Genomic DNA, 27,571 nt, shown 5'->3' on the forward strand with positions numbered 1-27,571 from the left:
ATTCTTTAAAACAAAAAAACATAAAAATATGTTTTAAGCTAAAAATATCTGGGTAATAATTTATGAAGCTTATATCAGCAACATCCATTCGATTTTGCAATGAGGAAAAAAGACTAGAACCAATTAAAATCTCAATAGAAGTCGGGTCTATTAGATAAATTAAGAATCATCATAAATTGCAGACTTCAATTAACTCTTTTAAGCATTAAAAATTGTTCATTTTTGTTCTTACATTTTCTCAGAAACTTATTCTTCAAACATGGCTGGTTTTTAATACTATCCATTCCCTTATTAATTTTTGAGAAGTAAATAACTTTTTGGGTTTTTTAATATGAATTGATGTTATGTATATTTTAATAGAAATTCCTTAGCCTTTTGTCTGTCTGTCAAACATTTACAGCATCAAAATGAACAACAAAAAAATAATGATAGATGATTACACAGACCTTTGAATAATATTATTAACTTTTCGATATTATGAACAATTTTCAAAATTATTATCACAGCAATTTTTAATTTTTTCCCATTGGCCAGTCCCAAGAAACAAAAAAATATAAAAATGTATACATAAAGATTATTTCCAAGTATTTTGAGCAATTTGTGGATATGCTGGTGATGGTTGCTTCGTTGCGTGTGACCCACAAAAAAATTAAACTTGATTGTTATCCAATTTAGTTAAAAATGATGCTGTATGATGCTGTTCTAATAAAGAACTAACGCTTTCAATGCCGCAATAGCCATTTGAGTTTTTATTTAAGAATTTTATATGTGATACTAATTATGAGAAATAATCTTCTGTTTAATCTTTTGTGTTCCTTTGAGAGATTCCAATAAGCCAAGACATAAAAAAAAATTGAATAATAGACACAAAATTTCCTTCATTATAATTTTCGTTTCGGATACGTTAAAAGGCAATGGCAATAAATATAATGTGGTTGGAACATACACAAATCATGATGAAAATACATAACATAAAGTATATTCTTTATCTTTTATCTAACAGTAAATTTCAATATAAAATGGACACCAATGATTATCAATGCAAATATCAGTGTTGTTTGGAAAAATTACAATAAAAAAACATTTTAAATATTTAGACCAACACGAAATTTCTTTTTATCAAATCAAACCGTCGCCATAAATTCATGTATGCGGCATTGTATGACTAGTAATTAAAGTAATATTTTTAGTTTTATTTTTCCACATATTTTCTCTTTTCCAGTTTTTATTATACGGCGACGAAAAAATTAGGATTTTTTCCTTAATCAACCAAATTTTCAGATTGCACAGAATTATAGAAAACCAATCAAATTTTGTGTAATTTAGATTTTAGAAATGCATCTTCTGAGTTTTCATTCGAAAATTATTCATTTTTGACCATTTTATCATCTAAAAGTCACCAATACTCAACGAAAAATTGAAATTTCAATATCATATCAAAACTATTCTTAGAGTCAGAGATCCTAGAGATGATCAAATTTTATAATTATATGAAATAATCTAGCTTTTCAGAAATTAAGACAAAATCCTTAAACAAACAAGGTCTATTCTCATGAGTTTGTTCACAAATTTGATACGCACGCTCATACAAGTGAGTATTACTCATTAGGGTTCATAGCTGAGCATTATATTCATCGCAATTGCACAATTCTAATGACAATTAAACTATTTAAGATTCGCCATGCCTCTTATTCCTATCTTGACCTTAAGATTATGGTGAGATTTGAGTAATTCAACTGAAAGAGTTTTAAACCTCCAAATTCATTGAATTTTATTTTTGACCGACGATTACAAAATATTGAATTGATATGAGGGTTACTACACTTCAAACAAATTTCAAATTTTTTATACACATTGTATTTCAAGATATAAAAGGACTTTACTAACCTATCAATTTTACTCGTCCTACATATCAATTGTGATCCATGACCTTCGTCAAGTGGTGTCTGAAGCTGTCAATATCTTTGAGCGCCACAGGTCAATTTCCAATTCCAAGTGCAATATTGTCTAAAGGACTATAAAATAATTATTTACGGATAACAGAGCATCTTACGAATCTTAAATTCGTTTCAAAATTTTTGATAGTTTTTATAGATCGTTGTTTATAAAATTTTGAGTCATGACTAATTTGTAAATTGACAAAATTATGAAAATGTTGTAAATTTTTAAAAGAGACTTGAATTTTGTATAAAAAATTTAACTCGACTTAACACAAAATTCGAGTTGATTTCGAACTCTGATTTTTAAAATTGATGAAGTTGGCATTTGAAATCATTCATAGAAATTTTGAAAGACTTAATTTTTTAGACATTTTCCGATCATACATCGAAGTCGACACGATTTTTATATGAACTCGAGTCGACTCAAGTCTACTTTTCCATAACAAATTTAAGTCAACTTCAATCTCTGGCTCAAACATGTTCATGGCAGTTCATGGATTTTATAATAAACTACATGAAGATCGTCATCAATGTCTATTCAAAATATTATATTTGATGATCTAGAACATTGAAACAATCTGTAATCTATTATTCATTATATATTATGTCTAGTATCAGTTGCACAATTTTTTTGTTGTAAGATAGAACCAAATAGATAAAATTTGATTGACAAACAAAACCATTTTGTCGGAGCCCTAATTCATATAGCGATCATTACAATATTTTGTCACTAGCCACAACAGTACACAAAGTGTTGGAATTATTTCGAATTATTAATAATAATAGAGATTTAGATGAAGGGTGAAAATCAATATGAGTGAGTTTATAATGTAAAAAAATAGAAATAATTTTTCCATAAAATAATGGAAATTATAATAAAAATAAAGTGAAAAAATAACGATATTTTTTTTGTTGTTTATTAGTTAGACTCAAAGAGTATAGACCTTCCTTAGACACCCATCAAAACACCCAATGAATTAGAAGAGACGACGTCGTCGACACGCAATCAAACGAACTCATTCATTTCTCTGTTCTGTATCAATAAACTTGATATGCACTAATAACAACGGCCGAAAACAATTGTAGCTCGACCCCATTTTGAATTTAATGATTTGATGCAAATAAAGGGTGTTTTATATACTTATTATTATTATGCTGTTACTATTCTCCAACTCGATTTCTACTCAATTCACTATTATTGTTCATTTCTTTGTTCTTTTACAAAACAAAAAGATAGGTACCTATAGTAAAAATTAAATGGGGTTCATTCGATTCAACAACAAAAATATAATAAAAAACAGTGAAATAATGTGGAAATTCAATTGATGTTTGAAATAATGAAACAATTTCGGATACATAAAATGTTAGCATATTTCTCGAGTTTGTTGAACATTAGAAACTTTAAGAGATATTCATGAGAAGCTTTTCGACTACACATCGTAAAAGTATATCTCTCTCATTCTATACGATACATGAAGAGTGCAGCTAGATTCTGACATTAGTATTGGCTCGCTCACTCCTATAGCATTGAATGTAAGCTTTATACAACAACAATAAAGGAAGAGAAGGTATAGCGAGAATATACACCTTTTATATTTTATTCAGAAAAACTTTTGTTTTTATTTCGGGTTGAAAATTAGTCGCGTTCGTTCGTAAAAGTGCTTGACGGAGAATAAAAAAGAATACATGTATATTATTCTGATTATTCATAGTCATTTTACGGACATTTGAACTTATTATTAAAAGTAGTTTATGTAGTGATGTTATAAATTTAAGTTTAGTTTTTAATAAATAACACAAATAATCACAATACTTACCAAACAATTCATAATACATCACAATTGTGCTAAAAAGGAATTAAAATATATTAAAATAAATAATAATAAAAAGTATCAAATGAGTAAATGAGATGAGAAATTGTGTGTAGCTACCGGCGGAGTGTCATGCTATGTTAATAATATGATGATCACGATGATGCAACTTATCATAATAAAAGAATAATGAATAAGCAAGAATGCATGAGTGAATGTATGACAAAATAGAATGTGAAAAATGATCAGTGCTCAAATGTTTTTACTTCCGATCGTAACAATTACAAAAAGAAAATTATTGAATTTGTGCGTGACTACATCAGTTAATAGGAAAAACAAAACGCATTTGTGAGTGATGAAACTTTCTTGTCACGAACCGCTAAAGCAGTCAAGGTCGCGTTTTGCTTTAATTTTACACAAAAGTGTATCGATTGAATATTTAAAGCTTTTGATACATTTTTAATATTGATTTAAAAAGGAATTCAAAAAAAATTGTCCAACAAGCTACACGACTATATATGAATGAGAAATGCCACACGCTATCGAGAGATATATTACTAAGAAAATTATGACAAATTGAATTTATTTTGAAGACTTTAATAATTGTGCATATCGATTCCAAATGATAATCAATTGCCTCTCTATATATCAAATGAGTAGTGGTGTGTTACAAAGTGAAAATGAATGTTTAATGAGAAATAAATAGTTACATTATAAATATAATGATGACAAATATTGGTGGCTATTAATATAGTAACAAAAAAAAAATTATTGAAACTAATTACATTTCACATCGGTATCAAGTCATAATTGTCAATAGATATGAAATACAATTGATTAAAAAATTTTTGTATATCAATCATGCAATTCAAACAATTAATTATATAAATATCATTTCATATTTTATTGTTTAATAATTATGTAATTAAAATAAAGGAAATTTTATTTTTGGAAGACGAATCGAACGAAAAAATTTAATTCGATAAAGAAATTCAAGAAGCCAGTAACAGAACAACAGGACAGAAAAAAATATTAACAAATTTTTTTGATATCAATTCTTATACAATGAGTCAATTGGGCACAGTTTATGCTACAAAGCGAAGAAGAAGGAATGGGAAAAGGTAAGCAAGCAATAATTTTCAGTCTGATATACCGGGAATTCGAAGAGACTTGTAAATATACACAAAAAAAGGTTAATCTTTTTATAATAAGTCTTGATCACTTTGTTCAAAAAAATAAAGAGAATAATGTTTGTGTGCTACAAAATGTCAATCAAATCAAGACAAGACTTGAAAATTATACTGTGCCATGGTGCGGTATGTTATTTGTTTCTTTTCTCTCTATCTTTCCTTCTCTCTTCCTCTTTCTTCCTTTATTAACTTGATTTTCAATTAATTTTTACATCAGCAAGATCAAAGTAATAGTAATAGTATAATAGCTATACATTTTTTTTTTCGGGAGAGAGAAGCATATGAAATCATGAGTAACACTTGTAGGAATAGAAATATGACAACCTGATGTCAGTTATAAGTCATTACTTTTGTTATATTTTTTGAAAAACGTCAATAAGATTGTAGGTAATATGTACCTCATTTTCTCATCATATACTTCTCAGCTTTCGATTCCCCACGATTATTAAATAAAAGAAAAATATAAAATAGTCAAAAAACGGACGCTACAATTTCTGCTATTTTCTATTTTTTAATTTTTTTGAATTTAATTTCATTTGGTCTGTCAGTTGTGGGATCAAAAATATCAAAAAAAGTAAAGAAGGACAATGAAGTTTATTTTCTTTTATATCATTTCATGTTCTATTTTGTTAGTTAATTAAAACTCGAGAATGTTTTTATATATTTTTAAATGATTCTTTAGAAGATTTGTTAGGAATTTACTATTAATTTTGAATTAGGTTGGTTTTAGCTTATATCAGGGATTATATACTTTTGAAGTGCGATTAACATGTTCGAAATAACAAAGTAATATTAATTATGAATGAAATTTAATTTTTCTGATTTTTGCTGTTGGGTCAAATTTTTATAAAAAGCTAAAATTGTTGTGAAAGCGGCACAGAAGATGGTTAAAATCTTGTGATGATTGACAAATAGTTTTAAAAAATTTCTGAAGTCAAGAGTTCCTGCAAAATTCTTTTGACTCATAAATCAGAGATTTATTCTAAATTTGTTAAAATTTATGCGAAAGAATTTTTGAACATAGTTACAAAATTAGCTATACCCGGTCACAATTATTTATATTATAGATTAATAAGTTGAACATCTTGAATATTTCAAAGTGTTCAAATTTGGGTTTTTACAACACTTAAACACTTTATTGTTTTATTTAAGATTCCTTTGAAAGGGTAAAACTTTAAACTTTAATTTAAAATTGAACAATTTTACCGTTTTAAAGCCTGTTCAAGCAAAACTTAAAAATGGATTTGCCCGGATTTGCATTACTAATTAAAAATTGGCAAATTACAATGCAAGTATTTTTGGTGCCATGATAAATCAATAATATCAACTTTATATCATCGACTCAGATTTTATTTGAAAAAGACGACTTGGATCTACTCAATTCCTATTGTATTCTTTTGTAAAAATTTATGAATTGATATTTTCAAGAACTCTAATACCATTTTGATAAAATAAACAAATCGTCATCATCATCATCAATTCCATTGAAATTCGAGTTAAACTTGAAATCTTGACAAAATCATGACGATTTTTGAAATAATCTTTTCTTATAATTTACAGTTAAAATTTTAACATAATTTAAAGTTTTTTAATAAATCAAAAAAATTATTCTAGGAAGAATCATTTTCCAATCTCCAAATTTCAAATTAGTTTTCTTAAAAATTTTGGGATATTTAAGAGTTTCATCGGCTTGAGAATTTTTTGAAAATTGATGAACTTTGTTCAACCGATTCATACTGATAAATTTTTTCACTTAATTGAGATCTTCAAAACTTGCAGAGTTAGGTAAACAAAAATCCACAGAAACAAATCTCAGATTAAGAGAATCTCTTAAAATACAAAAAGCGGTAAAATTCACATTTTTGAATCGATTTGTCTCTTGTAATATTTGTGTGGATAAGATATTTAAAAATTGTCAATTTTTTCAGATTTTTATTTATATTTGATTGAATTTAGAATTTTTTTATTGGCATAAAAAAGTCGAATATGCATTCTCTTGGATGTTCTAAATCTCCATTCAAGCTCTAATGATCAATGAATTAATAATAAACGTTTTTAAATAAATGCAAATGAACAGTAAAATATGAATAACAAATTAATTTTCAACTGGTTATTAATTATTCACATTTATTAAACAGTAGCTGAAAAAGGCGCGTCTGCAAGTCTAATTGAATTACTCGCATACTTGTTTCATAACAAGAAATAATAATCCTTCTATGGTGACATATTAAGTCCTTAGTTACTTAACAAGAACGAATGAATGAATGTAAGAGAGAAAGAAAGGTTGAACTATTCATTGACTGACTGATAATTGATAATATTTCATGAGTCATAATTAAAGCATGTAGATACTAAAAAGGTTAATTTATTCATTTAAATTTTTTTAATTCAAGAGATTTCGGAATTAACAGCGAAAATAATAAATAAATAAATAAAGTAATGTATTTGGTTACAAAGTTTTAAAAAATTTGATCATAAAAAACAAAAATGCCAACTAAACAAAAAATTTATAGTTATTTTTTTGCATGTACAATACACTCAGTATGAATATTCAAGAAATATTAATAAAATATACAAGAGAAAAACACATAAATAAATTAAAGGGAGAGACGTCTTGATATTTTACCAAAATCGGCATTTTTCTGCAAATTTTTTAGTTATGTCTTGTAGAGAATGCTACTATGCAGAGCAAAGAAAAACATATAAACGGTCAACAATAAAGATTTTAAAAATGTATATATATATACATATACTATATGCATACATGGTTAAAATATTATTAATATGTTTTCATTCCTCATATATTGTAATTCTTATTTCTTCATGCACCAGGTTTCGTTGCTGCTGCTGCTGCTAGGGTTCGTTTTCAGTTCTTCTTTATATTTTTTTTATCGTATGAAATGAAATATCACGAAAAAGGGCAATAACAAATTATCAAATACGAATCGAAATGAAATATGAAATGAACAAGAGTATAACACAAAAAATACATTCTTATAGTGTAATTCAGTAGCTCAGGGGGGTATGCATGGCTCTTAATATTTTTTTCTTCTTTCCTTTATTTCTTTTCTTTTCTGCATCATTGTTATTATTATTTCTTTTCTGCAATTTTCTAAATGTTTTCTGTGCAAAGTCTATATGAGACCCGACGAAATGCTCATTTTTCCCCAAATAGTTACAAATTCCACCTCATTAAAATGTTATTTAGCTCATTTTTCAGAGTATCATCAGCAAATAAACCTACTATAACTTTTTATGAATCCATGCCAAAAAAAAAAATATTGTCTGATTTGGGGAACAAGCGAGACATATTTTTGATTAGGAAGCACATTATTTTTCCTGCAAATAAAGCGTAGAAATACAAAGAAGAACGAAAAGAAATTTTAAGCTGCAGAAGAGATATTCAACAACACATGTGCATGCATTAACAATGCAGTAAAATAACCTAATTAAATTTTTTTTCATCATGTATAAGTACATAATAATTATTTTATAATTATTTTCCATAAAAAATGGTTCTGCTCTAGAGCATATAGAAATTAAGCACATATGCTTGATGAATTAAATTCAATGTTTACCCTTACAGGTAATGGCAAAGAACTGAAAGTTGCACAGCAACTTATTTTTCTCCCAATATACAATATTTATTCCTTTTCATTATTATTTATATATGTTATTGTACACATATTAAATATGAAAATTTCTGCTCATAAAATTTGTTCCTTAAAATAAAATTATACATGCATACCAGTGCGAATTCTTTCTCATTTTTTTTTTAATTTTTCGGACGAAAAGATAAGAAATTATTATTTTTTAATTCTCTCTTTTTTTAAAAAAAATAAATACCAATTTAATAGTGAGAAGTATAATATTTAACATTCATTATTATTTTGAAGCTTAAGGCGCCTTCCTGATTTATTGCTTTCATATCATTTTATATTAACTTAAGAATTATTTCAATTTAAATCAATTCATGCAAAATAATCATTTTTGTTTGTTACGATCTTCATTATTGACTTGTTATGGGTTGGAACATTTATTAATTTTGATATTCTCAGATTTTTCCGTATTGTTGAGAACATATCAACGGTTATTTGATATTCAAACTTTATTTCCAACTACATTAGTTTATTCCCCCCTTCGAACACCTTTTACGGTTGTTAGTCCCCTCAATAGAAACGTTCAGTTTGTTTAAAATCTTCAAACAATAAAGATCATTTACTTTCGTATAGTTCTTATTTTACATTAAGGACTTCTTAGTTCCTACATTTAACATTTACAAAAGTGATTCCAAGAAATTTTCTGCTTTATTGCTTTAATGAAAGTTCAATTTCCATTGAATTTTAAAAAATTCTCGTCTGAACGAGAACTTAAATTATTTCGGAATAATGAATCAATAAGCATCAATTAGCTGGTCATTGATATGATTCAATCATTTAAATGTTTATTACTGCCCAACATTGCATCAATCAAAAAGGGAAATTGAGCAAATAAAAAGGAGCATTTGTTTTTTAAAAAAGCGCTAAATTCAAGCGATAAATGCAATCAATATTCAGTGCGAAACTCATCATATTAATTATCAAACCAATGATTTTCAACTCTTACTGTATTCGTGGGTACGTTAAAAGAAGAGAAGAAATATTGATAATGCCTTAAAAATTATACCCTTTAAAATTAAATTACCTAAAAGTATCATAATTTTTTGTAATAAAATTTATCTAAATGACATTTTTCTGATTTCAAATTTACATAAAATATTATTGAGTCATTCGATAAAAAGAGCGCCGATCTGGTTTTTCGATATTTCTGCAACTGGATCGGAAGTTATGCATATAACAATGAAGAAGAGAAACTTCATTAAAAATGATTTTGATTAATTTACCTATAAACATTTCAAGAACTCCTAATTGCATTATCTATGATTAGTACAGAATAATTGCATTAAAAATGACTAATTTGAATTTTCATAATCATATTTTCATGCATTGATGATGATTACATGATTTATAAATTAGCTGCATTCACAGAATTTTTCTGTTCATTTCTAACGTACGTATATATACTGACGTATAAAGACAGTGTGCAGGTCGATGTTGGAAATAAAAAGTTCGTTTGTATGTCTTTTGGAAACATAGAAACAAATGGAAAAAAAGCAAGGGCAATAACGCATTATATACTATAGAGCTGCGCTAAAATTTTTGTTTAGATACCAAGCCAAGTAAAGTGACCTTGATTCAGTCTAAAATGATTTTTTTCAGATACTGTTATATGAGAGAACCACAAAGTATAATTTCAGTTAATTATATGAAATCAAATATCTTTTAATCATACATAGAATTTTGTTTTCTACTGTTGTGAATGCTAGAACTTAAATATGATTATGTTAAAAAAGATATACAGTTATCAGCAGTCAAAAATTTTGTTTTTTTGTCCAACGTTCTTGCAGAATTCACAGTAAATTGCAGTAAATTGGTTACAGTCACTTGATAGTTCTTTGCTGCTCTCGATATGCTCAATAATTATCACTTTTATTTGTGTCTGGACTTTTTTCTAAATTTTAAAATTACTACTGTGACGTAAATTTTAAGGCTTAATACAGTGGTAGCCAACCTTTTATTTTTCGCGGCACACCTTAATATATCCTTAACTATCCTTGATTGAAATAACGCATGGCACACGGTTCATGGCAATTTCATGAAATTTCAAAGTTTGGCATACAAAGTGGCGCGACACATAGGTTGCCCACCACTGGCATAATATGCAGAAATTTCAGACTAGAAATTTGTGTGGAATTCGATGCACACATTTACTGAATTGAATTTATCATGCTTCTGAAAATCTTTTAACTTGTTTAATCCGTTAAAACTCAAAGTCATCAACAGTTTGCAACAATGTAATAAAGAATAATACAACTGGAAATCCTTTAAATTTGTTAATGACTAACTTGAATTATCTAAATCAGTAGTGCTTTAAGTAAGTTTTGTAATTTACCAATGTACCATGATACATTTGAACATTAAGAGTTTTAAGGCGGAATTAGATTGTTTATATGCAATATTTTATAAATATTTAAAGTCTAAAATGTAGGCTCAACTAAAAGAATAAGTACAATAAATTGCTCAAAGTCAACTGGGATGTAGTGGGAATTTTTATCCAAAATTCTAATCGCAATTTGTGTCGACTTCGAACTCTACATATAAGTAACTTTACTGTCCCAAGTGGGCAATTTGACATAATATCTATTTGAAAAGAGATATTCACTTATTACTTTAAGGTGGATTAAAAATTCCGAGCATTCCATTGTTCATTTTTGAAACACGTTCGCAATACTATTGAGCCTAATAAGTGAACGGCAGACCAACGGTCGTTTAATGACATTTTTCCCGGAACGTTCCTTAAATGTTGATTTTAAGCTATCCTATATGAATCCAGCTTGTCAAAGTATGAGGTAGTTTTTAACTAAATTGTATCTTTCTGGCTATTTATACGCCATATGGCTATTAAAAACAGGCGACTTCCATTTAATTTTAATAAGAGAGGTTTAACTTGGTTTACTAGGGTTAAGCTATTTAATTCAAAATTGCAACCCAATATTACACACAAATACTATTTAAGGTTTTAATCCTCTTGCTACACCTCTGTTCCTTATTAATTCAAATTTAGCTACAAATATGGGTTTAAATAAGTTTGTTGATTCGACGCAAGTCACTATGTCAAGAACAAAAATTAGAAACAAGGAGAAGCATGAACATTCAAACGAGTTATCAAAATTTAAAGCGAGAATTTTCAAATTTCCTACCAGAAAAATCACAAAAACAAAAATAGCGCGCAACGCACGAATTTCATGAAAATATTTTTACTCTACTTTTGTTTTTATACGACAAATTTTTGTATTTTTATTGCCACATACTTATAACATACCCGAAAGTTTTTATTTAATAAATTTAAGGTTAGGATATGAACTAAAATGTGATCTAATCTATATTTTAGCTCAACTAATGTAGACACTATTGTATATAGTGCTATAAAATACAGCTCCAGATGATTTTAGTGAAGTTAATACCTAACATATTTCAATTTTTTATGATATTTTTAAAAATGTAACATCTACGTAAACACATTTCTTTCCTTTTAAAACCATATGTGCTTTTTTCTCACTTTTTTTTTGTGAAATACTGCTTATTATTGTGGTTGTATATGTAATCCACCCTAGACTTTTACAATTAGGATATATATTATAGCGGGTGAGTTGCTATATAATAAATAGCATATTCAGTTATGTATTTTAATTATTATTATATTAATAAGAAACTAGCATTAAGCATTAGGCATTGGAAGTAAATAATTATAAATTATAATAGCGAATGTTATTCAGTCTAACTAGAAAGATGGAATTGCTCGTCAGGAGCTATTCATAGATTTTCGGATAGAACATAGGATTACTACATGTAGTTTAAATATAATATTTTTTTATGTTATTGATTAAATGTGACGTCATTAATATAACAGAAAAAGAGGCCAAGATCGATTTTTGTATGCAAATTTATTTAAATACAACCTCCTACAAACCACTGTTTTTATTATATATAAAAATATAAATGTATAATCGTACATAAATGAATGTTAAAGTAACTATGTATAGATCCCAAAGTTCGTCGAAATGTACGAAATATTTAAAATTTAAAGGGTGTACAATTTGTTGAATTACCGAATAAAAAGGAAAAATCATTAATATAGTTCCTCTGCGTCGACTGTCTAGCCTAGCTTGATAGACTACACATTTGTCTAGATAGTGTTTGTTGAATGCAAAATTTCCCATATCCTTTTCCATTTAATTTCGTTCGTGGAATTTTCATTCTGTTTTTTACGTAGTCTTTACCTTTTGTTTTTGTTTCATACTCACAAATAAAAGGGAGAATGAAATTCGATTATTACTTGATAGTATGCTGCTTGTTTTCGCAATATTATATGACCTACATTTAACTGTCAAAAGTTTAATTATATTAAAGCAATTTCTTTTTTTTTTGTTGTGCTGTTTCAAAAATATGAAACAAAAGGAAAACTTTTTGTTTTATGGTTCAAGAAATAATAAGGGATTAATATCCAACAAAGTTATCATCAATAGAATTGCCAAATTCCATAAAATACAACTTAAATAGTTTTCGGATATATCTTAATATTTTAATGCCAAATATACAGCGACAGTCATAAAGAAACTACGCTATGAATTAACATTTAAGTCAGGGTTGGACAACCTGTGTGTCGCGGTTCACTAATATTATTTTCGAAAATACCATGAACCATATGTCATGTGTGGTTTTGATTCAGGCTTACCACTAAGGTGTGCCGCAAAATATAAAAGGTTGGCCAACCCTGATTTAAGTAATAGATTTTCCTGGACTTGTTGTTACTCATGATTTAATTCTGACATTTTTATATATTTTTTGTATAAAAAGCTATGAACGATATTGCTTGTTACGAAGTTGAACCAACTTATTTGAAGTAAACAAAATAGATAATACATAAATATTATCCAGGATGATAGCTTTACTTTAAAGCCACTGTATTCTTCCTTTGCTGTCAAATATAAATTCATTCCATTTCTATAATGTAAAACATTTAAATTTACTATATAAACTTCTTTATGATGTATCTAAGCATATATTTTAACTTCAATACCTTCATATATTCTCAGTAATGTTCCAGATTGAATTTAATTTTATAAGCTTACTTGGTGCAATTTGTCAGTCATTCATGACTTTGCTTTATGAAATATTGACAGGAGCAAACGATAAATATTATGATTATTGTGCTGCTTCTGTTTCTGATCTTTTTTATTGCAATTCAAGATACGCTTTTGCATACAATACAATTGCATATCCCTAGTAGCATATAATTTTACTGGATTAATATGGAAATCCTAAACTGTATTCCCGAGCGACACAAATTAGTAAGGCTGATGTGGAATTTTATAACCCTCTAAACCTCGTTTATCAACATCAAATTGAACCCGCCTCCATGTAATAAGGACTCTCTTACCTAACCTTGAAAATTCTTGGGTGTAGCCTTCCTCATTTGTGTCGCTCGGGATTAATATTATACAGAACTTATTCGAAGGTTTTAGGATTCCTTCAATAATATTTCCAACTTCTGTCTTTAAACTCTCAACATTAGAATTCTATATTCATTTATGGACGACAAAACCCGAGCAGCACGATTCAGCAAATTTTATCGCAGTTAAAAAAAAACCTCATAGCTCAGTTCCATTTCATGTTTTGCCATTAACTCCGCGACTTATCGATATCCTAGCTACTGCAGTGTGCTTCTCGGGATAGAAATTTCAGTCAGAACTTCATTTCTTTTTTAAAATTGAATCATTTTAAGCAAAATGTAGCAAAAAGGCGTTTAAAAATGATCAACTCATAAATAAGATGCAAAAGTAAAAGTTCAGCCAGAAACCTGATACTTTTGATGGCAAGTTAATTTACTTAGCACAAAATTTATCAGAAATAATTGTATTGCCGCTGAAAGACGCAGCTAAATATATTTATTATAAAAATCTATATGTATATCAATTTTGTTGTCCTTGGGCACGGTCATTGACATTTGATTATCTTAAATATGCATCGCTTTATCATTTTATGTTAATTATGTTGAATTAATTGAGTTGAATACTTCTTCATACATAATGTTTTAATTTTTTTATGATTTTAAAACCTTTTATACATATTCTTCCATATTTATGCCATGACAGGCTGAATAATTCTACGTAATCATAATTTTCTGATGATTTTTAATTACATTGTATTTTACTTTTCTTCTACTTGCAGTTTAAAGCCACCTCCAAAGGATGGAGTCACCAAAAGTAATCCCTCAAAACGTCATCGAGAAAGACTAAATGCAGAATTAGATTTATTAGCATCGCTCTTGCCATTTGAACAGAATATTCTTAGTAAACTTGATAGACTGAGCATTCTACGTCTCTCAGTTAGTTATTTAAGAACCAAAAGTTATTTCCAAGGTATGAAAATGTCAATTTGTTTGTCAAATTATATGAATTTTATTGTGTCTAACCCGATCAACACAAATGAAATGGACTTCGTTATGGAAGCCTGTATTTTCGTAATTGTTTTTAAGCAAAAACTGTCTAATATCGATGTTTAGTCTTTGAAATTCTGAAGCAGACTGAATCTCAATTTATGAAACGGGGTAAACAACTATGTAAATTTTAAATAAAATTTAAATTACAAATGACCGTTATAATATGTATTATTGACGGAGCATTTTTCATTTGTGTCGCTTGGGTATATAACACAACTTTAAGAGTTTTCCTCGAGTTTTCACATACATATTCGAAATAAGTATGTCCAGCTGAAGGACGAAAATCTCTTGTTTGAAATCAGAGTGAAATAAATGTCCAAAAAATCTAGTATTTTCGTATAAAATTTGTCAAAACTCTCGTAGCATTGGTATGCTTTGGGATTACTGGAAAGGATATTTTTGAGGGTTGACATTCAAAATTGTTTATTTTTCTTGATGTCGTTATGCTCAGTTATAATAATGCTATTCATTAAAATGAACAAAATATTATATGAAATAATAATATGTGGGTGTATGTGAGTATAAGCGTTAATAAATTTTTAGCGGATAAGAAAAAGAGAATTTATTAGTTGCTGATAACATCATTAACAAATCTAGAACATTTTTATGTTAATTGAAACGAAAAAAAAATGAAGGAGAATTTTCAGCTTTCACAGTCTAAATTATTTGAAATGTTTACATATCGCACAAACAATCTCCCTAGGCAAAGCCCATGCGAGGAGAACTCACGCAGAATAATTTTTTGGGTATGATAAAGCGCGGAAAATGATTTATTTAATGTAAATAGTACGAATTTTAATATACTAATTTACGTAATAAAAAAAGTACGTCAACTATATTACTGCCATAGTTTTATTAAAAGCTATGATAAAAGTACTCATTCAAAAAAATGTCAGCATAAAAAAATCCAGCTGCGAGTTTAAGCTTTAATATGGTCTTTTTTGTTTTGTTATATTTGAAATGAAATATTTCTTGAGGAGTCTGCGTATAAAAATAGTTTTTGGAATATGAAGAACAAGCAAAAATTCTTTAAACATTAGAAAAGGTCGAGGTATAAAATAGGCTTGAAAGCATAAACAAAACACCATAAATTTTAATAACAAGCGAACATTTTCGTCTTTGATTTGAGCAAAACATGCTATTACCGCACGCCGGTTTATTATTGTTTATCAGCTGATTTAGGTTGATTCGATCACGACTGACTGTAGAATTAACGTGTTATGAATGCTTACAATTGAATGTCTGGAAACACGCTTCTGTTTCTCTTTACATATCACAAAACAAAAATGCGACATTTAATTTCAAATTCATCATTAATCAAAAACTCTTTAAATAAATTGTACATGGAATTATTGCTTCAATGAATTGTGTAAATGATAGGAGGGCATGCGCAGCCAATTCCTTGCAGTCATTCTGATAAGAAATGAAAAGTTTTTTCAAGAGAAATTCTTTAGAAGAAAGAAAAGTAAACTTCAGGAAAACAAAATGGATGTTCCTGAATTTTCAATAATAGAATTTTCTAAGAAATTCAATACTGAGAATATTGGATATCCTTTCTGATATTTTTATTTTTACAATCTAAAAATCTAGAACCAATTTGCATATATATTTATAGCTATGCATAAAAAATAAATTGGAAGTTTCCTTTCCATTTCCTTATATAGTTGACTTATACAGTCATAATGCTCACCACATGTAAATCAGCTTCTTACACTAGATAGAAATTGATTTTCTTAGTCTTTTTGTTTCCCTTCAATTTTTTTTTACTGCATTCAAATAATTTTCCAATATAGTTCAATAGACAAATAGGAGGAACAGCAAATATTTTTTTTTACATTTTAGATCCTTTTTTCATTTCGTATTTCATTTTGGTATATCCATAAAAAAGAATGTTTTTACTGACTCATTTTGTTTTATCCAAGTGAAATTTAGCTTTCAACAGATTTGTCAAATTTTTCAACAAGTCAGTTAATCGATCCAAAATCAAAATCCAACACTAGGTTGGAGTGACTCTGCCATGGTGGACGATTTAAACCGAATCCGACACCAAGCCAGAGTCATACCGGCCTGGAACATTATTTTTTTATCAATTAACTACTTTGTGCTATTCGAGACGGTTTAATGTTGTCCACACAGACATGCAAACTTTGCAATTTGAACCTAATTAGAATCTACTGCCAAGTGGACGTTGCTTTGCTAATTACTACGTACTTACTAGGCAACTCAACAAATCAATTATGATCCATGCCCGATCGCCAGATACTGAAATTTTGTCACAACGGCGACAGAGCGTTGGAATACTTAGATTGCAGTCATTTAGCAAGACCAACCAAATTTATCAATTTACCAAGAGGCACCTGGTTCTAAGTATTTCAATATGTGTAAATCGGAATTGCATACGTCAGATAGCACCTTAAATTGACACCATCGTGGGCTTCCGTCTGACAATTTCCATGTTCTACGGTGCGAATACAAGAAATCACACGTTTCTTAAGAAGCAAATAAAAAGTATTTTTATCAGGAATTAGTCCTGATTACTAGAGCTTTGAATTTAAATTTAACAATCATTGTCTAATATTGCAATAAACTGTACAGCCTGTTCATAACAATAACTCTCCACAATTTGTATAAAAGGCAGTTTCAATTAATCAATCAAAAGATAAAGACATTTAAAATTTTACAAAAATTAATAATTCACAACACCCTCATAATGCGTAGTAAGGAAGTAAAATTAAATTAATTCGAAATCATCGATCAATTTTGATAAAACAAAATAATTAGGCACCAAGAGCTTCTCACAAAAAAAGGAAGAAAATAAAATTTTATTTCACCAGAAAGAAGGAATAACAAAAAAAAGTGCACTTTCCATAACACACATATTGTTTATTTGGGTTAACCCATAGCGTAATCTATACATAGAGTAATGTATAGTCTTTTAAAATTGATCAACGGACTGCAGAACTTACTTTTTATTTTCGGGGGAGTAGAATATAATGTATAGGTAAGGGTGAAAACGTCTGTTATAATCAACAACGAAAAAGAATAAAAACTTTTTATACATTACAGGTATACTGCGTTATGTAAAAATTTTTATATACCGAAACATATGTTGTTTTGGATTTTATAAATTACAGTTAAAACTTCAGCATGGGATATCCAATGTTAAATAAAAAAATACAGTATAATGTAGAACATAACAAAAAAGGTTAAAGAGATGGAATTATATCTTGAAAAATGAATTAATGATATTTTTCCGTCATATCTTTCAATAAGGGAAGTTAAAAGGATATTCTATTAATCATATTTAAGATTGCCTACTGCATAGTTTAATCACAATTTACTTGATGCTACATACACTTCAATATCATTATTCTTCCTTTATTGTGATGAAATGAACAAAGAAATGAAGCAAGCCGATGTCAATATTCAACTAAATAAATTTATTATGTTAGCACGTGATCAACATATGTTGACTGTTGGTATGGTTAATACAATAAATAAAATACCAAAATTGAGGAAAATCAAAAACCGATTAACATATTATTGTCAAAATATTTGTTGGTTTTATTGATAGACTATTGGCATTGCATTATCCTCAAACCTTAAAATAGATAGAAATTGATAGGAATGTTAAGCTATTGTAAGCAAAAACTGCAATGAGGGGTTAGAAAATGTTTATTGATTAATCAAACTAATTGATTTGCAATAGAAAATTTCAACATTAAGCATTGCACAATCATCATGACTTTCAAAAAAAAAAATTCCTTTTTGTTTATAAACGAGAGATAAATATTTTATTTAGCATGCATTTGTTGCTTTCTACTTAAAAACAATGAAGAAAGAGAGGAGAAAAGAAGGAAGAAGAGGAAAAATTCTACACCTAAATTTTCATATGCCACAAAAACCCTTGTTCAATTTTTATTCGGATTAAGCATGCATTGTTACAAGCATTAGTTTAACAACAATACAGCAAGCAACCTCAAGGGTCATTAAATTTTATTTTGAACATCGATTTCCTTTGAAACTTCGAAGTATATAAAGTTAAATTGAAGGAAAAAAAAACGATTATACATTTGAAATAAAATAATGCGCCGAAAAGGGAAATTTATTAGACTTTGTCGGGCAGGTTTTATTGTTGTTAGTTGTGTTTATATGGGAATATTGATTACAGATTGTGCGTTGAAAGATGGCAAAAGTTTTTTTTTCCTACCTTCTATTTCTACATAGTTACGCATTTTTCTTATATTTACGTTCCTTTCAATATGTATGTATAAAACTGAACAGTAAAGTACGGTACATAATCTATTAAAACAACATTTTTTTTTTGTAGGAAAAAGGAAAAAGGTATAGGAAGAAAATTAATTACTTTTTTTCTTTTATTTCTTGTTAATATCCATTACAGTAGTCATGCATAAGGAAAAGGAGGAAAATGGAATGATTCATATACATCATTCACATTCACATCCATCAGATACAGCATACAGGGCAAGAGAGCTTGGAATCTTTGAAAATGGATTACTAGATGCTGATGTTTTTCTCCAGGTAAATTATTTCCTTCTCTTATTTATGTCTGGTCAATTCTATCGACGAATGATTTTCTTACTGGACAAATTTTCAATGGAAGTGAATTTAAGTCTTATCTTAACATACGAGCATAGTATGGTGTAATCGAGCAAAGAGCATGTTAATTTGTACCGTAAGATGCTCATTGAGCTTATGCTCGTATGTTAGAGTTTCTGATTCTCCTTTGGATCTTCTTCAAAATTCAAATTTAATCACTTAAACATTTTCTGAGCAATGTTGAGAAGAAAATATATTTTAAGTGACAGGTAGGTAGCTCGCTGGTCATGCAGTGATCGACCACCCCCTTAAATGCTCCCTGAAACTGTCTCAATTGCTTGCAACAGTTTTTCAATTTTCAATACCAAGTGTAATTCTTCCAAATAGACAAAAATACATTAGAATTTTTGATCAACTTGCCAATAACTAGTCCTAACATTTTTTGTCCACTAAAATCTCTAAAGTCATATGCCTTAGATTACGTTGTTTGCAAAAAAATTTACTATGCATCAGCGATGATAATTACACCTACATTGCATTTTATAGCGTTACACTGATTGTTTCCAACGATTTTTAGAAAATCATCCATGAATAATCAGTTTAATTCTTCTTTAAACTTACTAACCCTTGAAGACATACTCACCTAATTAAACATACTCAATTTTGTGAGCAAACTCATGATCATGCTTCTTGCCTGCTCGGATAACTTACAAGTCGTAAGCCTCTCTTAATTGACGTTTGAAGCTGGTTATATCGCTGGCTGCCCTCTGCCAATTAATTGTACCAAATGCTACATTTCCTCCTTCAACCTTCCTTGAAAACTTTACAAAAAAGCTAAATTTGAAAAAGACATTAGTAAATCATTCTCAGAATTGACCATGTATGACATGAAAAATCTCTGAATTATGTGGCAGACGTATAGAAAATTATGAAGCATTTCTTGATACTAATAAATTAAATAACCATTTTCCTTTTTTTTGTTATATCAAAAAATCTTACATAAAGAATCTATTTTTTGATTAAAACATTTGTAACAGAAAAAAAGCTCATGGAAACCATTTAAAATTCTCATCAAAAACTCATTAGATTGCAAACGAAACTCATGCAATTTTTCCTCTTTTTTGTATAAAATTAATTTCTGAATGCATTCTGAATATTTCCCGTTATGTACTCTATATGTATGTGTTTCAAAATGATTTTTAAGCTAAGACTATATTCTTTTATCAGATTTCGAATTATAGTGTATAAAATAAAAATGATAATATTAAAATCATATTAAGGCTTGAATCAATTTCTTCTTTCAGGCACTGAATGGATTTTTAATGATACTAACATGTGAAGGAGAAGTATTTTTTGCAACACATAGCATTGAAAGCTATTTAGGATTTCATCAGGTACGTTTTTCATCTCTCGTCGTATATTTATTTAGAAATAATGAAAAGAGCTCATTTCTCATTATGTTCAGCTACAGAATTGTCCAAACTTTTTTTTATTGATGGTGTTTTATAAATCATTAGTGGCGAATTTCAATAGAATTTAGTTCAGAAGAATTTAATCCATGCAATTCTTGGAAAATATTCTGACAATTTTAATGATAGAGTTTAAATTGGAATTAAAAAGTTTCTATTAAGCAACTTTTAAATTATTGGATCATTTTCTGAAAATTATCTAGATTATATGATTCATGGTACTTGGACTTAGGGATATCAAACTCAATTTCTAAGTCCTTTTGTATGATAGATTAATTAGTTACTTAACTACTTCGCTGGCCGTTCAGATCAGCTGTGATCCATGGTTTCTCTCAGTTGGGGTCTAAAACTGGCTTTATAACTGACTACCCTTTGTCAATTGCCAATACCAAGTGCTACACTGGCTCTACCAACATCCTCCTTCCAAGAATTCAAATCTAGATCAAATAGTTCTGAAATCGGAATACGTTTCATGGATCAGGTTTAATACTCCTACTTTAATTTGGCATGAATCCGTCAACAATCTTAATTGATAGTCTATGGAACTGTCTATGGAAAAATATTTAAGAAGAATGGAATCCACTCGAATAGGACCGACGTGACACTGATAACAGATTTTGAACCGACTAGTCGTCACTTAATATTCCCAAACAGACACTGAGTATTCTCAATCAATATAATTGACTATGTCCAATTTTTATGAGCATACTCTTTGTCTGCTCGAGACACACCAGGAAATTTATCTCCATATGGTTTGATATACCAAATAAGACTCTGATCCGACAAGAATAAGTGGATAAAGAAACAATAAAGAAGCTTCATCTTAAAATGAAGACATAAAGAAGCTTTAATAGCTTGTCACTCTTTATGTTTTGGATTACAATCTGTATTGTAAGCTAATCTGTATTGTAATGAGAAATAAAGAAAGGAAATCTTAAGCGCATCACTTGAACCATGTCGCAAAGTTTGAACAATACTGCACCTGCAGCATGAATGTTAGGAATGAAAAATTTCAATTGCTTATGATTTTGATAAATAATGAGAAAGTAAATTTACCATTTTGCAAATTGTTATAGTAAGCAAGTTAGCAGTTATAAATTATTTTTCGAATGATTTTTAATTTGCCGTGCTTATAAAGTTCAAAAATCGAACGTGATTCATTTCCATTATTAAAACAAACATCTTTATATATATAAAAAATTTATAATATATTTCTCTATACATTCATTTTTTTATTTCATTCTTTTCTTGCAATTTTTCTTCTTAAAAACACATTTATGATTTATTTACGGTGTAGGGAACGGAACCTGAAATAATCCCGATTGAATTTTTTTTGTAATATTACTTTTATAAATATCTAGATGCAACTCTTCATGCGCTTTTTATGCTATAGGTTCTGTGAGATTTCAAAAATTTTAAAAGCATTCAGCCTTTGAATGGAATTATTTTATTAAATACTATAATATAGTATTTACTTTTTTTCATAACAGTTTGTATTGTTAATGCAAGAATGATTTTTGATAAGGCTCGATATTTTATATTTCATTTGTTTTTAATTTTTTGTTCCTCCTTTCTTCTTTTTTCACACAGTCAGATATTGTTCATCAGTCAGTATATGAACTTGTGCACTCAGAGGACCGAGAAGAACTTCAACGTCAGCTTTTATGGAATTCATTTTTACCTCCAGATTTATCCGGTATGTCGCTATCGGAAGCGTTTACATCGGATAGAATTCAACATTTAGAGAGGAGTTTTACGGTTCGGTTTCGTTGCTTACTAGACAATACTTCAGGGTTTTTGGTAAGACATAATAAAATCTTATTCATGCTTAAAAATGTTAATCCGTCTGACTGTTTTTAAAATAGCGTTTGGATATTCGAGGGAGAATCAAAATTTTACATGGGCAAAATAGAAAAACCGAGGAACCTCCGTTAGCACTCTTCGCTTATTGCACGCCATTTGGACCACCAAGTTTACTTGAAATACCTCAGAAAGAAAATATGTTTAAGTCAAAACATAAACTTGATTTATCTTTAGTATCAATGGACCAAAGGTATTTTGATTTATATTCATAGCACCAAGCTTATTTATTGTTCATATCATGTTAACTCGTGTATTCGCAGAGGAAAGATGTCGTTGGGTTATTCAGACTCGGAATTGGCAACTTTAGGAGGCTATGATTTAGTACATTATGATGATTTGTCATATATTGCATCTGCTCACCAAGAATGTAAGAAGAAGAATTAATTATTGTAGTTATGCATGACTTCATTTTTGCCATTCTTAATTAGTGCTTAAAACGGGAGCTTCAGGAATGATAGCTTATAGATTTCAAAAAAAAGATGGAGACTGGCAATGGCTTCAAACAAGCTCAAGATTAGTATATAAAAACTCTAAACCAGACTTTGTGATATGCACTCATCGGCAACTTATGGAAGAAGAGGGTAGAGATCTTCTCGGTAAACGAACTATGGATTTTAAAGTAAGTAAAAGTCATAATTTTAATCTCATTCTTTATAAATTGACAATTTCGTCCATAGGTTAGTTATTTAGATACGGGTTTTTCATCAAATTATTTTACTGATGCTGATCAACTTATCATACCTCCAAACAATTCACCCTCTTCAACATCAACTACATCAGTGGGAACGCAAAGAACAAATCGACGCTACAAGACACAGCTGAGAGATTTTTTATCAACTTGCAGATCAAAGCGTAAAGTGTCACAAGCAACGAATGCACAGCAGCCTATAACTGGTACGCAATTAGCAAGCCCACCCGCAGGATCAGCCGTTGTCGATTACATATCAGATCCAGTAGCAGTTGCTTATACCAATCTAAATCCAATGTATTCTTCATCGCCAGTTCCATATGGAGCATCAACGGAAAATCTTTACATGACACATTCTAGTTCGTTTTATCCCTCACCAGAAAATTTATTTCATCAATATAGAATTCAAAGTGGATATTATCATCCATCGGAATATCATCATCATCATCATCATCCTTCACCCTACGTATCGAATGGTTTTTTATCATATGATGGCTACGGACTGGCATCTGTGAATCCTAAAGAAGAAAAGTGGCACGACGAAAAATATTATAATAGTGACTTGGCACATGTTAATAATGGACGAAACATGTACGAATCAACCTCTCATCAGCCAGTATGTTAAGATTATTGAGTAATTAATTTTTTGATGCAAATTTTCTTCTTTTTTCTCTCTTCAATTTATTCCCTCAGGTAATACAACAACATAATAAGCATAAGACACCTAAAAGCTCTCCTGTAAACACAATCACAACATCACCATCGCCAAACGATAATTTAATTAATAATGTTAGATCGAATCCAACGACGCCGGAAATAATGCAACCAAAAATAGAAAATTCTCCATCACCAAGCCGACCATATGATCAAGTGCTACATCGACAGACAGTTCTAATGTGGGGAGCAAATCATCATAATGATGCTAATGCTTCACCATCAAATACTCGCTCACCCTGCCAAACACCTTCAAAATCTTTTGGAACATATAGTTCTAATGCAAGCATAAACACTCCTTTAACGCATCCTGACAAAAGTAATAAGAATCTAGAAACTCATCAAAACTCAAATCATTTAAAATGGAATGGTAATTCGTCGATTGGAAATGGTAAAGAAGTAATATCAATATTCCCATTACACCATGGGAATGATGGTACATCTGCATATTCACCATCGGCTTCTTCGAATTCTATACATTCTATAGACTCACGATATTCAAACCATAATAGACACGGCGAAATGACCAATTGCGAGGTATGGCCTTCATCTTCATACTCGCAATATCAATATTTTCCATATCACCATGTATCTAATGCACATCACCAGCACCCAACAAGCACCCAGTGAGTTTTAATTTTTTGATTTATGTATTCCTTATTTTTTTGTCTTTCCTTCTTATAATTTCTTAATTTTTTTACATAAATCTAATTCTTTATTATGTTAGGTTCTCGTTTATTTTCCATAAGATATATCTGACTTATTTATTATTCTTTGTATTATTATTAAAGCAATTCAATTTCATTTATATTTTCAATACACCTTCACAATTAGCTTTACTCAGTACAATAATGAAATAAAAAAGTAAATAAAAATGAGTTTGGATGGTGTATAAAGGAGCTCATTACGATATTTATTCTTTTCTTTAAACATATAGGTAGCGAATCGAAGAAGTACTGAAAATTTAAATGATTCGGCACCGATAGTAATTTATTCGCCTGTTAACAGACTTTCTGTTTTGCATCAACAAACATCTGCTCCAACAGCAGCGTGTGTAACATCAACAGTCTACTCTATTAGTAGTAATCCCATTACATCTTTAGCTGCGCAAAACATCAATAATAATCAAGAAGATAATAGTCCACTTTTATCATTTTGCTCGGTTACGAACACCTTATTAAATCAGTAATGATAATAACAATATGTATACGATATACTCGAAATAATCTGATATTTATAACATCTCTTTATCTTTCACACTCTCAATGCAATAACAAAAAATTTCTTTTCAATTTTTCTTTTTCTCCTTTTTCATTCATGTTCACATTGATTCACATAATACACGTATATGATTGTTTTGGGCTAAAACAGGGTATTTTTTTGTGAAATCAAATTTAAGAAACTTTTTTGAGAGTTTTTAACATTTTTTTTTCCTCATCAGCTCAATGAGTCGATAAATACATTTATTTTTGTAGAAAGTTGATTCCAAACATCATCATTCGCAGATATAATGACTTAATTTTCTATTATTGTGTTTAATTTCTTTCTCATAATGTGAAATCTTTTTTTTTTAATCAAATCTAATGTCAAAATGAAAATTATTAAAGTTTTTAAATTCACCATGATCTTTTAAATGTTTCGAGGGGATATGTTCATTTAACTCTTTTTTTTTTTGCAGCAACAGAAACTATTATTATAATTGTTAAGACATATTTTTTTGCTGCTCAAGTATGAGCATTTACAATTTAGAAATTGTTTCAATTTTCTTGAGACTCAAACATATTTTAAATTTTGATGGAATTACTATCGAATCTAAGACTTAAATTTTAATTTTAATTGGTGACTGAACGGACGTTAGAACTTTGTCAATGACTAGTACATTGGTGAGCAGCCTGAGTGTCATCTTGAAAATGTCTTGAACCGTATGTCTTATGCATTTTCGGTCTAGGCGTACTACTAAGGTGTCTAAACCTTTAGCTAGTTATAAAGTATTTTTGTCCACTTATGATGGAAAATCTGATGGAAACCAGCAAGTCTAGTTCAGTGTCTTCAAAGCAAATTTACCGTTTTGAATCACATTAATCCAAGTGGACCAAAATCATTAGGACTAGGCATCATCAGGGCATTAATTAGTATGTAACTAGTTATGTTATATTTTTATTCACTCGGGTAATCAGTCCTGGTTTTCATTTTGGACCACACTAGCTGATATTTAATTAAAAGACGACGTTTGGCCAACATGACATAATGTCTGATTAATAACTAGTTCTTCAATCGATATATACGAAACGTTCTGGAGAAAATTTCATTAATCGACCTTAGATCTAGTTAATAACTAAACTTTATATCAAGTAGGCCTCTTGGGATTCATTCCCAATCCATCACAAAATTAAGAAAATACATTTCAAAACTTCCATCTCAAAGTCTAATAATGGCGATGATGCTGCAAAATTAATCTTTATCGCGCATGACATTATTTTGTGCAATGAGCTGTCCCTTCTGTATACATTTAAAGAAGATGCCCTAAAAATGAGAGCATGTACATAAATAAAAGAGGGTTATTTCGACTCATTTGAGATTGTAGTTCGATACAGTGTGAATTAACTCCGACATTTTGTAGCTGAATTTTTTTATTATTAGTTTCTGTAAGAATCTGCAATATTGAAAAGATAAAGTACTTGTTTTACCATGAGTTTTGAGCAGTAAAAGTATCTACTCTATCAAGTTGTGATTTGTCCTTAGTTTAAATTCCTACTGATCTTAGTTTCATTTAAAGACTATCTAGAATTGTTTAAAAATCTAAATAGAAACAAAATATATAGAATGATGAATATGATTAATGAAAAATACATAGTGCAACAGACTATTATAATAATTATTATTATTTTTGATTTCTTATCTGAATGTGTACTTTTGATTTCAATATAAAGTGAATCTTTTGATTCTGTGATATTAAGAAATGCATTGCGTTAAATAAAAAAATATTATATAATGAAAAATAAATAAATAAATAAAAAGTCGAAGGAACTGCTTTATTTCCTCATGCAAAATCTCGTCTTTTCGAGCGATAAAACAATTGTCATCATATAAATTTAATTGAAACTATATAAAAGAATAAATAAAATATGAATAGAACCATGATGATGAAAATCGATCCGTGTTAAGCATCCACTATTTTGCGCAAAGTTTAACGATAGCTTCCAAAAATTTGTTCCGACTAATTCTGTAACAACTA

At 29.0% G+C, this 27,571-nt stretch overlaps 1 protein-coding gene across 2 annotated transcripts; it reads left to right on the plus strand.

The window, feature by feature from the left end:
• Positions 1-4,657: 4,657 nt before the first annotated feature.
• Positions 4,658-25,702, plus strand: ss (spineless). 2 transcript variants are annotated; one of them, XM_070637298.1, is made up of 11 exons: positions 4,658-4,872; positions 14,772-14,962; positions 19,445-19,584; positions 20,907-20,996; positions 22,662-22,871; positions 22,937-23,124; positions 23,195-23,301; positions 23,363-23,553; positions 23,612-24,238; positions 24,316-24,873; positions 25,274-25,702. In XM_070637298.1, the coding sequence occupies exons 1-11, from the start codon at positions 4,817-4,819 to the stop codon at positions 25,523-25,525; spliced, it is 2,610 nt and encodes an 869-aa protein (XP_070493399.1). In that variant the 5' UTR covers positions 4,658-4,816; the 3' UTR covers positions 25,526-25,702. The 2 variants fall into 2 exon arrangements, with proteins under 2 accessions (XP_070493399.1, XP_070493400.1); XM_070637299.1 differs by having other exon boundaries at positions 19,448-19,584.
• Positions 25,703-27,571: the final 1,869 nt, after the last annotated feature.

Source organism: Chironomus tepperi, unplaced genomic scaffold (assembly GCF_022539635.2).
Source record: "Chironomus tepperi strain 1889 unplaced genomic scaffold, CSIRO-AGI_Ctep_v1 contig_161, whole genome shotgun sequence".
In the NCBI taxonomy this organism is placed as follows: Eukaryota; Metazoa; Arthropoda; class Insecta; order Diptera; family Chironomidae; genus Chironomus; species Chironomus tepperi.